The sequence below is a fragment of the Falco naumanni genome, chromosome 11 (assembly GCF_017639655.2).
Source record: "Falco naumanni isolate bFalNau1 chromosome 11, bFalNau1.pat, whole genome shotgun sequence".
Lineage (NCBI taxonomy): Eukaryota > Metazoa > Chordata > Aves > Falconiformes > Falconidae > Falco > Falco naumanni.
In genome coordinates, this window is record NC_054064.1 from 4,939,898 (window position 1) to 4,958,669 (window position 18,772).

The window sequence follows — 18,772 nt, forward strand, 5'->3', positions numbered from 1 at the left end:
TGGGAACTCTGAGACTACATTTAGCCTGGAATGAACCACTGGATTTAGCAAAGGAAGACAAGACAGGCATTGCGGTTTTCCATTTTCAAGTTTTTACCATTCTTGATCAATTAAGTTTTCTCTAAGCAGAAAAAGAAAACAAGTTGCTCCCCTTAAGCTGGTAAACACTACAGAAGGGGAACCTGACAAATGCAGGGATGTCTCTCCCATACACATTTTCAAGCATTTGAACCACCACACTGAGAAGCTGAAAAGTGGGTCTACATGATCTTTCAACGTACCTAACACTTTTACACTGGGATAAGTTTGTTTAATTTGCTCTTAAAATCCTACAAGAGAAGATCATACAACCTCCCTGGTTAACTATGCTATGGCTCAGTGATAGTTCTTTCTGAAACACCAACCTGTGGCCCCTCTGCTGCAAACCAAGCCCTCCCCACAGCACACCCAGCTACTGATCACTGCCTTTGTACAACAGCCACTTGAAAAGCCAAACACTTAAATGCACTCTGAACCATCAGTTCTCTCATAGGTTATAATGTTGACCTTCATAAACCAAGTTTCCTAACCTTCTTATGCCACCTGACTTTGAACTCCATCCATGTATCACTGAACAAACAGGTCTATTTTACTGTTGCCCCCTAAAAAAGCTCATCTGTTTCAATATATATTCCTCAGTTCTGTTATAATTCAAAGCATGCATAATGAAAATTTTTCAGTTCTGCATACACCACACACTGCACCTGTAAGAAGGCATTAGCAGTTCTACAGAAGCACACTTTTGCTAACAAGCTTCACCAAGCACAGAAAAGCAAATAAATTTAAGCCCAAGTCTTCAAAGCAGCAGTCTTGTGCTACTCAGCTAACACCCAGTATTTCTAAAAGTGCAACAGGTCAAAGTCAAGCCTCACTTACACCACACTCGTCTCATTTACACAGCGAGGATGAACCAGGCATGATCTGCTATGGCACAAGTTCTACAAAAAATGTGGAAAACCCCTGACCTCACAAAAAAAAAACAAACCCAAAACCCAACAAAAAACCAACCACTGAACACAACACTCTGCTTTCCACCATGCCTAAAGGGGAACTCCACTTGGTTTTCCCCTGGCAGCCCTGAAGCATCAGCAGCTGTATCATTCCCTTATCAAATCTCAGTGACACAAATCCCCTGACACGGAATTGAGGATTTACAGTACTAAAATGGGTAATGAGTCCAGGCAGCTAGGCTTATAAAAGCGATCAGAATCCAATCACTTGTCCTGTGAATACTCTACAAACTAAAAAACTGTATTAAATGGTCAGGGTAGTTTCACTCCAAGCAGGAATTCAGATTCCTGCACTTCTCCTCCCCAGAGGTACCTGCAGAAATTGAACCACAATGAGAAGTGCCTGCAGCCTAGCAAGCCTCAGCAGGTGACTGATCCAAAGGCTCATCAAAGGCACTGCCAGCAAGTTTTCCTTCTTCTGAAAGGTAGTCAGAAGATACAGAACATATACAGAACAGATGTAGGAAATTTTTCATTTTGAGTGGGGAAGGTAAATTTTCTATACCAACATAGTAAAAAAATTCAAATACAATTAACACTTGAAGCAAACTGTTTATTTTAATCATTCCAGTACATGGCAAGGCTCACGCCCAAAAGGAACTCCAAAAGAACATCCAGCAAGTACTGTTTTAGATTTTTTCTCAAAATAATAGTTAACTTCAACAAAAATTTATAATGACTTAATACCTCTGTTTGCATTTAAGTATACCCATGCTGATTCCGGGCAGGGGAAAGCAGCAGGAAAGCACAGGCACTGAATATCCTACAGGAGATTTAGGGGGAGCTGGGTTGCTCAGAAGCCCCTGAACACTGTACCCAGTACAGCACTCACATCTGGAGTTCAGCACTGAGCAAAAATTACTGTCCGATATAAGTGGCTGACAGTTTTATGGGAAATAAGCATTCTTCCTTCCATTCCCAAAAGTAACCACTAACACTTGCTAAAATATAAAGCTTTATTAGCAGTTTTTAGAGACTCACTGGGCACTAATGATTCACAGCTGGTAAACTTCACTAAAGGCTGGATTTTGGAAGATCCAGAAATAACTCTGACTTCCCTGAACTATTTTGATTTTTGACACAGCAACTGTATCTCTAACAAGGATCCATCAAAGCGAAATATTTTTAGAGCAATCGTAGCACTGTACACAAACCTAGATTTTTATACCTGAATAACAGTAGCAGGGGTCTTGTGGATAAACTCCATCTTTGCTATTTACTTCACCTATTAATTCACTATCACCTGAATATAACAGGCTTCAGACAGCAACTCCAGTTAACAGCCCGACACATCTTTTCCTGAAAGAGGAACTGGTCAGTCAGGATTTTGTAGTGTTATAGGGAGTCCAGAATAGATTTTACTTATTTGTGTACAGACTTTACCTACTCACTTGTGCACCAGATACGCACTGTTTAACAACTTTTTTAAAAGCAGCTTTATCTTTATGGAACAAGTTTTTAACGTTCCAAACTTGCAACTGTCACCACCTAATTTAAATGTCTGTAGTTTTCATTAAGTGCTGGAATCACTTGCTTTGAGAGCAGCCAGGTTTTGGTGATGTCAGCTCTCACTGACATAGCAAGAGATCCTCAGGCTATGGGTCAAGTTAAATGCTCCATGTGCCTTTGACACTGAAAGGACAGTTTTCCCAGTTACGGCAATGAAAAACACCGTCAATGGTACCACCTTACTGTCACTTTTACACATTTAAAGCTTATTATTCCTGTTCCAGGCAGCTGAAGTCAGGGTACAGCTGATTTCTTTGACCAATGGCATTATCAGATTATAGCCATAGACCAAAGCCATGCAAACAATTAATTTAGCATCAGTGTAACTGTGCAAGTAAAAACAACGCTTCTAAAAACATATGCTAAAGCAATGCTATCACCATCTGAACCCAAACCCTCTCCACACGGAATTCTGCTCTATTGCCTTCTTGTTCCCACCTCAGCTGACAGGGATAGCAAGAAATGGGGACACAGAATAGGTTCTTGTTTATCCCATCTTCCCCCTTTCCCCTAGTCCAGGCTCTATTAGAAGCAAGTCATAATAATCATCCTCAAGAGGCAACCACCAAAAGCAACTCTATCCAAGTTTGATCCGAACTGACAATCCTCCTCTCCAGATATGAGTAAAAGTACCATTGCAGTCAGCTTCATTCAAACTCATTTTTTTCCTCCAGTTTCATGGAAGTCAGTTCCTTTGTATCAAGATTTTTAAAAGATATGCCCAACAGGTAAAAGCTACCCTAAGGGAAGTTTATATGTGCTTAGTCTCCTCTGATATAAATCTACATGGAAGAAAATACAAATCTTCTACCCTGCTCAGGGTTCTAGCATTCAACTGCCTCCATCGAAGTCTCTGCTCTCCCTCTCATTACAGCCTAGAGCTCACATTGAGCACAGGAGTGAGTCTGAACCTTATTAGAAGAGCAGTGCTGCAAATGTGAGTTAAATGTCTCATAAATGGAATCCAGTCCATAGGTCCAGTTCAGGATCCATTCAAGATCAGTAATATGCCTGTGTCTATTCCAAAGAGTTCTAAAATTTGAGTCAGTAATCTGCAAACTAAATAGCCACCAAACCTGTATTTTCCAATTCAAACAAAAATAGCTTGGAATAAATGTACAGCATCAAAACTAGCTCAGGAAAGCTCAGCTGTGTTTTCCATAGTCGCTGGTTTGTAAAGATATTTTTAAAATACTGACTGTGCTGGTTTTTTTAACTTTCCATCTTGACCTACTAGTTATCTGGAATTTTATTGGAGCCATAAGGGAGAAAACTAACCTCTAAACAGATGTTGGCCATGAAAGGAAAGCACAAGAACTCCACCCTCCTTATACACCTTGTCCGCCTTCCAGGAGCTGACCGTGTGGCTCCATAGGTAACTCTGACAGTACTTTCAGTGTAGAAAAATTAAGAGCAAATTACTGAAGGCTTTAATAACTATTTAATAACAATTTAATAACTATAAAAAAGGCATGCTCAGGAAATAACCAATGGATACTTGACATGTGGCACTTCTAGACATGGATATCTTCATGTTAAGGAATACCTTTCAATGAAAGTTTAACAGGAAACTGTCAACAAACGAATACTCTTATGGAATACCCTGTCTGCTCATCAGCATCCATACAGTATCACCTTTACTGCACTGGCTGACAACACATCAGCTTTGCAGCTGACCTGAGAACAAGTCAAAGCCAAAAGGTTTTAGAATACATAATCTATCTGCATCTCCTTGATCTTTATACTACCCGTAGGACAAGCCAGTTTTTAAAAAATAAAGCAATCTTAAATGTGTGAGGGCACAAAAACTTCAAGTTTGCCTTCCAATCGATTCACAGCCCACTCCCTTAAAAAGATGCATATGTCCAAGAGAAAAATCATAAAGCTCTGCTTGCTCACTATCCACAATAAGGAACTTCTGGTAAGCACACAGGAGCACTATTAATCCATATGACTACCGCACTAAGTAGGATGTGAGAAGTTTGCATCCACATCCTTATTTCTTATGGTAGTTCCCACAAGGTTTTGAGATTGAGCAAAAAAAAGCAATACAATTACTTTCTGAACAAAAAAAAAACCACAAACCAGAACAAAACAAAACACCCCAACAAATTATGCCCTTGTAATATCACTGTCTTCTGCTCTTATCACAGTGCACGCAATATCAGGTTTCAGTTGTGATAAAAATATAGTAACACCAGTATGCATTTGTTATATTACACTTCCTGATTTGGTGAAATTTTCACTTATGTTAATGGATGGAAAATGCAGATGATCTATGTTAAAATAACATTTAACAGTTTTTGCATTATGAAAACCACGTCCAGAATTACAGGAAAATGCAGAAATCTGAGCATCAAGATCAGCTTCAGACAGATATCATCAACTCAGTTTCAGAAAGTTAGGCTATTTAAGTCCACCCTGCAGAAGCCAGACCAGCTAAGGTTAGGCAGCAGATGTCAACCCTCCCTGGACATTGTATGAGAACTCCCGGGCAAGCACAATATTACATTTAAAGGCTGGTAATTACACAGTCAGTTTAGTGCCACATTCTTGCAACACAGATAAAATATACATTCTCACCCACCTGTGGAGCTGGAGAGCAGAGCGCCTGCAGCTAGGAGCTAGTTACAAAGGTGACATACGTTTCCCCCTGGAAACTCCACCCCATTTTGCATGAAGAGAGCAATACCTGCAGCCCTCTGAGTCCTGACTTTCATGTCCAGCAGTTTCCTGCTGCCTCTAGCCTTCTCTAATAGCTTGAGATATAAAAACAAGGTATCTTGCTGATTTTCAGTGTTTTCTATGGACCCCCTTCCTCTCAATCCCTACCTCTGAAATTACTCCTCGCCCACTGGCAAACACAGATTTTTATGCTCAGGAACACTGAGAACGACTCACATTGACACAAGAGGTAACGACCATTAAAGGGTCAGTTACTGGGATTCAAGATACTGTCTTTCTTGCTAAGGAGCAGACAGAGAAAGCAAATATATTAGATGTCACCAGAGGTGGCAAAAATAAAGTATGAGTAACCCCTCATACTGTGCTTGCAGCAAGTTAACTACAACAGATACAGCGGAGTTCAGCATTTTGAACATGCACCCTCCAACCACTAATACAGAGATCTATGTCCAGGTAGTCAAGACCTTCAAAAACATAAGGCCTAAAGCAACATTATTGATATTTATTCATTCAATAATTGTATGAAGTTGATTTTTGCCAAACCTCATTCATTTTATAAAAACACACATTTATGTAAACATTACACAAGACACATATCTGAACACAAATGTGACATACCCAGAAGAGATATTATTTTCAATTGTCCATCTTGAAACTAAATGCAAGCCACACTCTGAAAGCACAGCTATGGCACAAAGGCTGAACACCAGTCAGGGAGAATTATATCATCCATTTATGATAATGAAATGGGTACTCAGTGCCTCATTGCCAGTTGTTTACAGGGGTCTCATTAGCTGCTCCCCATTGTCTATCAGAAACACACAGGCAATGCTGTTCTTAAACATATTTACTTTTCAACTAGAGAATATACGAATGATTATTTTCCCCAAAAAAGTATGGAAATAAGAAAGAGGCAGAATCCTCTACCACCACAAGTTCAATGCAGTTCTATCAAATACAGTAATTTCTAACTAAAAAACCCACCATGATCATTAAATTCTCACCTCAAACACCACAACCAGCAATATTTACTACACATTTCAACAAAAGCTTAAATGTGGCACAAGGTACCAAGGATACCCAATGGAGCCGCGTGGGGCTATGGTTGTTACTGAACCTCTAATGTGACTTCTGGTTTAGCAACACCCAACTCTCCCGTAGTCACCTGTGTTGGTTCTCCTCAGGTGTGGGAGCGGCTCAGCCAGACCGGCTGTCAGCTACAGTAGCCAAGAGTCTATCGCCAGAACACACGTACCCCTAGTACACACACGTTACCCTCTGGGTCTGCGCTGAGCTGAAGGAGAAACCTATGGCCCATCCAACCTGCTCAGGTCTAGGAAATTCTGTTAGGGTCAGGAGCGAAACAGCATGGATACACTCCTACAGGAACTGCCCCTCCCTAGGCAGGGTGCAGCTTGAAGCTTTGGAGCCCTGCTGAACACAAATAGATCTGGAGGAAAACCCACCTGGCTGAAGCAGTGCCGCTCACTTGGCCGAGCCCAGCTGACCTCCGCAGCTCTGCTCACGGCAGGTCCAAACTGCCTCCGCACAGAGCTGCGGCTGCAGCCACTGCCCGGAGGAGCCCTGCCGGTTAACCAGTAACCTACCTTTCCTGTTTTAAAAACTAATGAATTGGTTCGAAGCAAGCATCTGAGCAAATTTATAACTTTCAAGGTTAATCCTGCTTTTGGAGATTAAATGTTTTTTGATAAAAATAATCTTATTTCAAATTTAAATCTTGAGACCTTAAGACAGAGTCCTTTCTAGTTCTGTATCTAGAAAAGTTCTCATGTTGTTCAGCCATCTACAAACTGGTATCTGCTTTAAGACTCACAAATGGAAAAATTTTGGGGTTTAGTGTATCTTTACTGAACATAAACTCCGTAGAAAACAAATCTGAATGCAGTTTTCTGAACTGCAATCTCCCATTCAATAGTCAGACCAGACTTGTTCGTTACACTCATTTTACCTTCTGCAACAGCTGAGCAAAAGGGTCCATTGCGGTGGACTAACACATCCATCCAGCCTGAAGATCAAATCTTGAGGTTGGAAAAGGACCTCAGAAGGTTACGCAACCCATTCCTGCTCCCTGGTGTTATCTGTGACAAACATCTGAGTTCTTGTTTTTGAAATCCTCCAGAGGCAGACACCTCTAACCCGAAAGCAGCCTGTCCCCATCACCTTGCTAAACCATTTCCACATGGCACCAAATCTTGGCTTAAAGAACTGCAGTATGCCTTGGGCTCACCCACTTTGGGTCCTTCCTCCCAGCAAACCCCTCAGCAAACATCACCAGCCTTGCTCAACCCGCTGCTACCTTCATCAGGTGGTGAAGAGGCAGGGACCATCCTCAGACTGAGAAGACATTTTCTGAATCTTTGCCACATATTAATCAAGAAGGGATGACGCCAGGAAGCAATTCAGTATGTGACTACGCAATTTTTGGTTACTAACTCAACACTTGTGCGTTACTCGGGTTGCACAAGCCAACTCAGCCCTGGCATTTCACTTTGCAACCACAATGGCTTGGACCTTGTCATCAAATGTTTTATATAGTACACCAGCATGTCCAAAACAAATTTTAAAATAGAATATTTTTGGCACTGTATTTCAGCATTTGACAATAAAGCCTGGAAACTAGCTGAATCACATTGCTCTAACCACAAAATCTAAAGCCCATATGTTCAACAGCATTTTTGACCATACAGATAACACTTCCTGCAGCTGAGTCGTTAAAGGGTCAAAGATCTTCATCCCTTTGTGGTCTGTCATTCCTAAACACAAGACACTCTTGGGCCTTTCCACTTAACACTAACACAGCAGTTTCTAGTTTTATAGTTCCCAAAGAATTATTTCAGGCATAGAATCAGTTATACACGATATAAAACGTATTTTTAATAACCATCTCTAATCCAAAGTGAACTGATTTTGAAAGAGTATCCCAAAATCCTGAATACATAATGTAATGTTACAAGTAGATAAATCACTTTTTTTAGTGTTAACTTCTACCTAGTCATTTATGATGGAAGCTATCAAAATCGTCTGTAGTTGCACAAGCAGCATTAGCAAGCATTTGACATTTCATTAGAAAGATACTGGAAACACCTTTCTAGATTGTTTCAACCTTTAGAGGTTATTTTAGTCTTTGGTAACAAAAACCAGACGATGAGTACTTTAGCTGAAGCTGGACCGAACACCTTACAAGCCACAATCCCCTACAACTGGCCTTGCCCCAAGCCCCATAACTCCTACAGTTTACCTTGTAACGAAATAAATATCTAAAATGAAATAGTCAGGGTATGTTCAAACTGGGTGGAAAAACTGCCAAAAGTTCATGCCTTAGCATAATCTATGCAGCATGCTCCTAAATTCATGCCTTCAATTCAAATGAATGTTGACAAAGCATATCAGGCAGCTTATCACTTCTTTTTCTAGTTAAAGATTTCACATGTATATTCAACTTTGTCTTAATACCACCAATATGCATAAACTAAAACACCTTCTAGATTTTTATTGCAAGTTTATTCTGCGTCCTTTAATAATTTCATTTATATTTATTAACCCATAGAAAAATCTCACCTTTTTTTTTACATTGAAATTACATTTCCTCTGTTTTACTCGTAAGTGCAGCTGCATGTTGGAGCTCTAAGAGCTGCTACAGTTCTCATGTTTCTACATGCTCTTGGTGGCTTTGGGTTTTTCTTAATATTAAAAAATGTGGCTTAAATCCTTGGCACACTATTTTTATTGTGATTTACAAAAAAGAGACCCACTAGTAAATTGGTTTTTTCCAGGTAACAGCTGACTAGATCAAGCCTCTATGCTCAGAAGTTTTGTCACCGCATTGGCCTCGACAATTACTTTACCCTACTCCAAGACAGACAACTAGCATCTATTCCACAGACAAAAGTCCTGCCCCATCCTTCTTTCTCCCCCTCTTCATAGGGACAGATGATTAGCATTTTATTTATTATTAGGCTAGTTTGGAAAAACTACCCTGAAGACCCCTCTTAATGGCTCAAGTGAACCTCATATTAAGAGCATGAATGCTCAAAGGCACAGCCAAAACCAGTACTGACTGCAGAAGGAACCGAAGCTGGAGTCTGTCAAAGGTTCCTAGCTGGCTACAGGAAACCCTGGTTTAAAAAAAGATTATCACACACTCGCAGCTGTTTGACACATAGCAATATCCATATGCTTTCTTCAAATCACGGCGAGACCAAGGCAGGACATGGCAAAGCAAATAACCATGAGACTTTCATTGCAACAGAAAGAGTAGCAAAATTTGTAGGATTATCATAAAACAAAGGGGGGAAATGATCTTCCCAACAGATCTAACAAAAATTCTTTCTATTTGTGACAATACCTGTAGGGAAGTTAAACTGTGATTAAATAACAGCACAGACCACGGGCGAGTCCAAAGGGGCCTAGAACAAGCTGGCTCTAAACTGCCCTTTGCTGTAGCCTGATCAAATAGGAACAACTGTCAAGGCCTCATTAAATCAAGGCACCAAGAAACACCAAAGTAAGTCTGAAATATAGACTCTTGATGCCCAAAAGGTCTATTTTACTGCATCCAAACAAAAAGTCTAATCTCTGCCTACAATTCTTTGAAGGAATTCAAGAATTTCCCCCCGCATTCATTTGGCAGAATCAATCTTAAAGGTTTCACTGGAAATACATTCAGAATTAATTTCTCATTTCCTAACAGCTAGAGAGCAGCTCTCTGAGATAATTCAGCCATATGACAAGTGGGGCCCGCACACTCAAAACAGACAATACTTCAGAGGGCGGGGATGAGGAAATAAAATAAAAATCAGCTTATACATACCAATATTAGATGAAGCAGAACACTGTTCAACAGGGCTGAGCACTAGAGGATACTTTCAACACCACAGACAATGAAATTAAAATATAAGAAATAGACTGTTGATGTATTAAAGACATCATAAGTACTTCCAGAAAAATCACATTTTCCCTAAAGGTGGAAGAGAAAATTAACTCTAGCAGGACTCCTAAGTACCTCAAGGGTATCTCTGATTTGAGTCCCATCAGTGAAATTCAGTCTGTCGCCCACGGCTGTGTAACAATCCCAAGAGACTCCTCAGCCTTCTGGTTCCTTATGATAATCCCTTGAGTGCAGAAGCCAGTGTGAATAATCGGAGAAAAGTCCTACTGGAATACAGAAAGAAAAGAAAGCAGGCCTAAAGTTACTAAAAAAGCTCTTATTCCACCCCAACTCACAACATTACATTGATCTTAACAGGTAGCTGCTGATTTAACTCAGAGGAATTGAAATACACAGTCTCAGAACACTGTTTAAGCCACTTCCCCCTCATGTGGTTGTTGAGGAAGTCCCCAAGCTTACTATCAGAAGTTCTTCTTAAATTCAAATGGGAAAAAAAGCAGTGGCCTGACAAGTCTAGAAACATTGCCTAAAGGCAGGACTCTGAGCACGGCTGCACAAGCGAGAGCTGGTGATGTAACCAGTACAACTGTGAAGTTACATTCAATAAGATACTGCATGCAACAACACGAGCGCTCAAGAGGCACATACAAGAAGAGCCAGCAGCCCTCCCTCCTGTGCAAAAGAGTGACAAACTATGGCCCATGAGTCAGCTCCACGATTCCTCGTGTCACTCCACAATAAACACTACGTTAGTCCTCTATTCTTTTAACTGCAGTAAGATAGAGTTAAGCTGCCACACCTCCCGCGAGCACAGGAAAACCTTACGTTTTACCAACCACCACTGAAATCTATGACCTCCCTAGTAATACATTCTAAAGTACAGGACCAAAGTATGCAGTTCTGCTAATGACTTGAAGGAAACAAATCTGTGGTTTTATTCCCCTCCTGCTTCTCAGCAGCTGCACAGCTTTCAAGTGAGATGAGGACAAGCCTCAAGTTCAAAGTAACAAGAGCAGTAACTAATGTCCTCCCACATATACTCTTTATACACTACAGCTGCATTCCCTAACTGTTCCTCCACCATTCCTTACTCTGAGGAGTCCACTCCTGCTAGTGAATCTCTGCTGCTGTTGTGAAGACCCAACAGCAGTGATGAAGGACCCTTAAAACTCTACAACCCCCTGCAACTCCTCATTGAACAAAATCAGATGCTACAGAAAACTATCCTCTCCTCCCTCCCTCCCCACCATGCACTTGAACTACAATTACTCCTCTTCCACACCGATTTTTGCTGGCTGGGCAAGGCAGGGAAGATGCCAAGGCATCCATCCATCAAGTCACTGTCTTCTCCCATCAACCCAAGTGATCTGAACAATGACTGCAGACAGCCTTTCTTCTCAAGGGGGAAGCACCAAGACATCTAAAAAAATGCATGCAATAGCCAACATAGCAAACTGAAAAGCAGGGCAGCTTCATATTCCACACTGATTTAAATAACGTTTTAAGTTGCTTGACGTAAAAGTTAGTGTTACAATTCAGTGCCTTCAAATCAGCTGATTTGAAGGCAAAAAACATCTCACTGGAGCAGGCTAGGATTACTTGTTATGAAGCTGCTGTATGGAAGATGCACTCTTAGGACAGAAGAAACAGGTTTTACAAGTAGCTTGAATATCACAGTATACTTTATATTGAGTACTTAAGTAAAATAGCTAAGCATTCATCAAGCAAATGTATCTTCTTACCACGCACTGAAATGAAGAAACTCAGCAAAAAAAAACCTCCAAACCGTGTGTTCAGGAAGAGGGCAGCCTTCTCAAAATGCTTTGGTGCAGCTTAAGTGCCTCATCAAAACTTCAGATAAGCATCACCTGGTTTCACTGCCACAACAGAACCTTCTCCTTTTCAATAAAGATCAAACTACGTAAGAATACACAGGTTTGAACGAGAACTAAACGCTAAAAGAATCATCCCTGCCATCAAAAATAAATAAATAAATACAGCTGTAACTTTACTTACACTAACCTGCACTTCTAGGTCACTGGAACACTGTTTTGCAAGTAACCTCAAGCACAGCACAAAGAAAGTGCCGTAACAGCATCCACAATCAGCTGTGTTCTGCAGCAAGAAAAAAAACCAGGGGAGAGACTCTCAGCCCAGACTGAAAACAGGGGTACTGTTTGTGACAGTGATATCAGCTACATTCTATATATTTTACATTTTTTGTATATATATATTCAATATATAGCTACAGCTATACTGTAGGAAATGGGACATTATTTACTAGTGTTATGGGTCAGTGAGCATTTTAATGATGAGTACTATCACTAGAAGCAGTCCTACCCTGCCCTTACTATTAGGCCCCCACTCCTGCTACACACAACTTCACATGTGTCAGCACATGTGCAGTAACATGACAAATGGGATCAGGAAACCCACTCAGGCTAAGCTCCATAGGTAAAAAACACAAAACAAAAGAAGTTTTAACCTAGCACAGTTCCCCAGTCCAGTTCACCTGGCCATAAATTTACACCATCAAATCAGGGCTGCAGGTGAGAGGGAGAGTGAGAAACATCTGTCAGGAGCAGTTCAAGTCTAAAACGCACGCTTTGTCTATACGGCCAAGCTTTTGCCATGTACTAAGCAAGTAAGGTCAAGTTCTCTCATTACTGCAGCCCTCTTTCCTCTGGCACACGCTCATACATAGTCACCTTCCCGCCAGTCCCTCAGGCAGAAAAGCGTGCCCACCACCTGCTGAACTGCACATGCATTCAAATCCTCACTGTTAACTCCGTACAGAGAAGCAAACTCAAACTCCACGCACAGAAACGCACACGCCAGGGCTGACGTGAAACTCTGCATGTGCCAATTTACACCAGCTGAGCTCATCTGGATGACTCTTCTAACCAACTAACTTTCATAAAGTTAGGGGCAACAACTAACTCTGAAACTTGTATCCCTCTGTAGAAGGCTGCTAAAATTTGTTCAATCCATTTGAGAAAGGAGAAAAAAAAGCCCTAAGCGGTATAGTCACGCAAGCCTTCGGAATCTAGGCTTGAATAAAAGTATCTGAACTATGATAGTGCATGCAGACAGCTTGTGACTTTAGCACAAGTTGTCCCTGGGTGGCAAGAGGATGCTCAATAATCCAAATCCTCATCATAACAGGAACAAGAGAGCAATAAACAGCTGACCAGAGACCCAAGGGGTATAGTGCATGTCTTGGAGCTCTCAGCAAGATGAATTTCCTTCAGCAGAAAGCTTAGAGGGGAACTGCTTAACACTTTTTTAATTGTAATTCTTTTTACTTCATAGATCATCGCAAAAAGTTTGTTCATCAGTAGTAAGCAGTAATAATCATAATTTTATTTGCCTTTTTAAACCATTACCCTCTGCCTTAAAGAGGAGTAAGTGTTGCTAATACTAAATATTGGCAGCAATTCTAGCTATCAAATGCTAGAAGCACCTTGTAAGGAGAGGAAAAGAAAAAAAAAAAACAAAAACCAAAAAACAAAACCCCAAACCACTGTGCTATGAGGTGCCTCCTGAAAGGCCAATGCAGTATTTGATCTCTCCACTACTCCTCCCCTGTTTAAAATTCAGAAGTAAATGTATGAAAGTAGCACTAAATTTCAGAACATAAAAAAGCTGGAGGGAATACTTTCCAAGACTGACTGGTCTTGTTTGGATATCGAGACAAATCAAGAAAGATGTGGATCAACTGGAGGTAGGTCAGCAGAGCCCCCAGGGCAGTCAAGGCTGAGGCACTTGTTATTTGGGGCTGGAGGAGAGGCCGTGGGAGTGGGGCTCGGTCGGCCTGGGGCAGGGAAGGCTTTGGGGCACCCACAGCAGCCACATGCCTGCAGGGAGGGGACTGAGAAGATGGAGCCAGGCTCTCTGCAGTGGCATGTGGTGGGAGAATGAGACACAACGGGTATAAGTCAAAATATGAGAGGTTCAGACTGCATGTAAAGAAAATCTTTTTCATCCCTGGAAGCATTTAAAAGACATGTAGATGTGGTGCTTAGGGAGATGGTTCAGCGGTGGACTTGACAGTGCTGGCTTAATGGTTGGACTCCATGGTCTTAAATATCTTTTCCAACCTAAATGATTTTATGACAGTCAAGGAATAGCACAGGCTGCCCCAAAAGGCTGAGCTGCCTCCATTCCTGAAGGTTTTCAAGACCTGAGTGGATCAAGCCCTGAGCAACCTGGTCTGACCCCAGGGCTGCCCCTGCTTGGAGGAGGTTGGACAGGGACCTCCTCAGGTCACCTGAAGTCCAAGTTGCTTTGTGATGCTATGAATTCCAGGAAGCATGCTGCAGGTACACGTTTCAAGATTCTCTGTTAAGAAGTTGCATTTACTAACGTTTTCCTCCATATAGTCTCAAGATAATTATTAAAAAAATAATTAACTGATTCTGCCCGTCTCACCGAGACTCGTTCTAGGTTTCAAACAGTAACAAGGTTTGTGCCTTTTCAGCACTGACAAACATCAACTCTACACCATCTTGATCAGGAATCAGTACTGGAACATGCCCATGCACAGACTGCAGGTCTAAATTACCCCTGCTCTACCCTCCTCCATTAACTGTGAAGAAACACTGCAAGAGGTGCGTCACAGACCGGCAGACGGCAAAGGAGCAACCATGAAGAGACACAGCAGATGCAGAAGTTAATGGAGCTACTGATGAGTCTTTGAAAAAGAGAGCCACAATTTAAATTATTAAAACAGTCAAACCTTTAATGAAGTTGGTTATAGCCTCATCATAAGGCTACAGGAAACTACCTACTGGTTTGTCAGCACTAGAATTTCTAAGCAGTGTTCAAGCCCTGTAATTCAAGCACTTTTTATTCTATGTTTACAGAGTGCTAAAAGCCACAATTTAGCAGGGTAATGCCACATTTAACTAGTAACTGAGCTCACATCTTTGTGAAATGCAATCAAAACAGTCATATCTCAAACTGCTAACTTTTGAATCCAAGTAAACTATATTTTGAACATATAAAATTGGCAATGAAGATCATTTCTTTAAAGTGAACAAACATGGACTAAAGCTCAATACTGTCTTATAAAAAAGGATGCACTCTGAAGTTTCTGTGGTATTCTGTTAGAAATCCTATCGGTAATGATATTTTGCTTTAGAAGTGACTACTTCTGTACCTAGCAAGGATACATGACACATTTACTGTAAAACAACTGCCTTGTGAGATTAATTTCATTTACGGGGAGTACTTGTAGATTCCCAAAGCAGCACAAATTAATGGATGCAAATTTTTAGCTAGATGAGACAAACACATTCACCTGACCAGAGACACAAACCGTGCCTCTTTTTCCCCCCAAGAGATCTCTGAAAGAACATCCTGAAAGGTCTACTCACCCGACCAGATGCAACACAAATCTTTGAGAAGAGACTCAAACAACGACACGAAAGAAGGATCTAGGAAACTAGATGGGACAGAATACATTCCAAGACTCTTGGAAGGTGACCTTGAAAAGAATAAGACTAGGAAAGCAAAAATCCCAACACTTTCTTACAATGTATGAAGCTGACTTAAAAACTGACTCTCCTGCAACTTCTGAAAGACTCAGTACATGAAGTTTGACCTTCTTTGCTCTTTCTGGAAGACTTCTGTAGGAGTCTCAAGTGTTTTCTCTGTTCTCACTTTGAAGGGGCACAGTCTTTGAAGGACAGCATTCTAAAACACTCGGTTCATATACATTTATACAGAAAGCAAGAGACTGGTAGTGGAGGGGTTAAGGCAGTCCAGCTAAAAGTCCTTTCTTCCTTGCTCATTTTTTTCAGCATCTCAATTCTTGCAGAGTCATTATTTCGCTAGTTGTTCAACCATTATGTGGTCACCTTAGAAACTCACCTCTCTTCTGCCTAAACTTCAAATACACAGAGAAAAATTTCTGACAAAAAACTTTTCTGTCCCTCCTTAGTTTTAAGACAATGAATACTAGCAGAGACCAATTGCTAATTTTCATTTGGCACAATGTTTTGTTAAGCTGCCCTTTCACATCATTATACTTTTGTCTATTTATTCCTCCATCATTACACTCAGATTGAGCTTGTAATGCTACAGTAAGGAGGATGCCCTCCTCCTTAAGGCAAAGGAGTAACAGAACTGGCTCTGAGAATCTGAGGCTCTATTCCCAGTTCTCTTTATGAGCTTGGGCTGCAGTAATCCGCAGCTCAAATTCTGCCCTATGCAAATGAAATAATTTAAATATACACTCTGTCTGAGGATGTAAAAAAGATTTTACAGCTTTTAAGAAAATCTTCCAAAGCTTACCCTCTACAAAGAGGAACAAACCCAAATGTTCTTTAGAGGGAGAAGGTGAAGACTGCTGACTACAAAGTGCTTGAAAAGTTTGGGAGGGGGAGCATCCTGGTTTTTTCCTTCTAAGAGGAGATAAGTCTCCTGGTGACAAAGACAGGAGTCACTACTTGTAATATTTGTAATAGTGTCCAGATGCTTCTGTCTCAATGTATTAGGCACAAAACAAACAAAGCAGTCGGGAAAAAGTAATAAAGGCCCAGGATGAGCTACGGCATTGGAGAAACAAAGCTAAGAGAAATGGGTGATTACTGCCCAGAAGCTGGCAGGCAAGGAGCATCTCCAACTTGGTGCAGCAGAATACAGAACACTAAGAAAAGAGTCTGGTGGTACAAGAAGGTGACTGGGGCAGGACAAGTGTGACTTCAGCAGTACTGCCTTGTAACAATGCAAGGCAGCTGAAGACTCATAGTCCCAGGGAGGGAGAGGTGAGCAAGAGGTTCCAATACTATTAAGACATACACTACAGTACAAAAGGCAAGTCTTTTACTCATAGAGGACAGCTAACAATAAGGCATTAAAGAGCTTTTTCTATAATGTAACAGAAAAGAACAAAGAACTTTCTAAGACAGCATAGGTAAGCAGGCTAGAAAGGAAAAAGGCTCATAAGCTTGCTATTAGCAAAAAAGATCACTTTTTTTTTTTTTTGAAGATAAGCTTGAGACAGGATTTGGTCTACCAGGAGGAGGCAGACAGAGAGTCAAGAAAGATGAGGAGGAAGGGGAGGACTTGGAGAATCAGTAAGGGGAGACAGCTAAAGTGTTTCAGAACCCTGGATAGAAAGTGTTTTGGAAATGTAAAAAAACCTCCTTGAATTCACTCTTTACAAATCCCCCCCAAGCCCAGGACTCTTCAGAACGTGCACGCCCTTTTGGCATACCTTTTCCTTTTCCACGAGGTTCTCTGGAAGGGGCAACGCATCGCAGATGACACAGTATTTCCTATTTTACAGCTATGCAAAGCCACTTGTATCTCGCAAAGCTCCTTTCCAAAATCACTAGAGAAAGAGGGTTTCACACCCAAAAGACAAGTTCACCCAAAAGCCTATTGGAGTCCTGCTCATATCAGCATGTGGCATCTAGTACTCTCGACTTCAGGGACCAAGGGACGCTTCTGTTCAGCAATGCATTTCAAAGCAGCACCGCCCCAGCGGGCTCGCTCCTCTCCCAACCGATCCACTGCATAAGCCATGACAGAGGGTTTTCCGCAGGCCGCGGGCTGACTGCCGAGGGCCGACTGCCGAGGGCAGAGGCACAGCTCCTGCTGCTCCCGATCTCCCGGAGCACCTCACGGGGCTGCGAGCGCAGGTTTCGCCTCGCCGCCGGGATCAGCCGTGGCGGTGGTTCCGCAGCGGCGGGTTAGCACGGCACCTGCTAGAAAGGGGCTGGAGAATCCCGGCACGGCAGCCGGCGGGCTCCCCTGCCCTCCCCGCGGCTCCAAGGCACCGGCTTGACCTTGCTGGGGAGCCCTGGCCGCGCCGGGCAGCCCGCAGCCCAGCGGCAGCGCAGCCCGCCCGCCGGTATGCGGCTCCGGCCCGCCCGGGGCCCCGCTCCCCGCCAGCGGCGCGGGGCTCGGTAACGTTGCGGCCGGGTCCCCCACACTCCCGCCCCGGTCACATCACCCCCGCGGTTCCGAGCACCCCACTGCCGCCGCAAGGCCTCCTCAGGGCCAAGGGGAGCACGTCCTCCCGCGCCCCGCCGCCTCCGGGGCCGCCGGCCGCAGTGTCGCCTCAGAGCAGTCGGCGACCCCCCCCCCGCCGCTCCCCGGCCGGCGCTCACCGGAGATACTGCGCACACAGCAGGCTCATCCTCCGCTGCTCGCCGCCCCGTCCCGCCGCGGGTCTCACAGCCCGGGCCGGCCTGCCGCCCCCGCGCCGCCTCCGCTGCTGCCGCTGCCGCTGCCGCCTCCGGCCGCCGCCGCCATCTTCCCGTGCAGGGCCTGCCGCCGCGGGGGAGGGGCGGCAGGAAGGAAGGGGCGGGGGTGTCCCCGCTCTGCGCTCCGGCCGGGCGGAGAGCGCCCGCGCCCCGCTGGCCCCGGCAGCGCCGGTCCCGCAACCTCAGCGGCCCGCGCGGCGGCCGCCGCCGCTCACTCGCTCGCTCGTTCGCCCTCCTCCCGCCGCCCCGCTGAGGTGCCCCGACCCTCCCGCCGCGCCGGCCGCGCTTCCGGGCCCGGCCCCGCCCCCGCCGCCACTTCCGGCGGCGCCACCGGCAACCCCTTCCCCCGCGCCTTCCCTCCGCCGACCCGCGGCGGCGCCCGCCGATTGGCTCCCCCGCTGCCA

General features: G+C 43.4%; 1 protein-coding gene across 5 annotated transcripts in view; it reads right to left on the reverse strand.

The window, feature by feature from the left end:
- SMG7 (SMG7 nonsense mediated mRNA decay factor) overlaps positions 1-18,619 on the reverse strand; it is a 53,947-nt gene extending 35,328 nt beyond the window's left edge. For 2 of the 5 annotated variants that reach the window (XM_040609864.1, XM_040609860.1), the window contains exon 1: positions 18,273-18,619. In XM_040609864.1, coding sequence (XP_040465798.1) covers positions 18,273-18,301 — 29 coding nt within the window. In that variant the 5' untranslated portion in view covers positions 18,302-18,619. Of the gene's footprint in view, positions 1-10,266; positions 10,419-18,272 lie in introns of all 5 variants that reach the window. The other 3 variants (XM_040609863.1, XM_040609862.1, XM_040609865.1) reach the window with 3 other exon arrangements.
- Between the last annotated feature and the right edge of the window lie 153 nt (positions 18,620-18,772).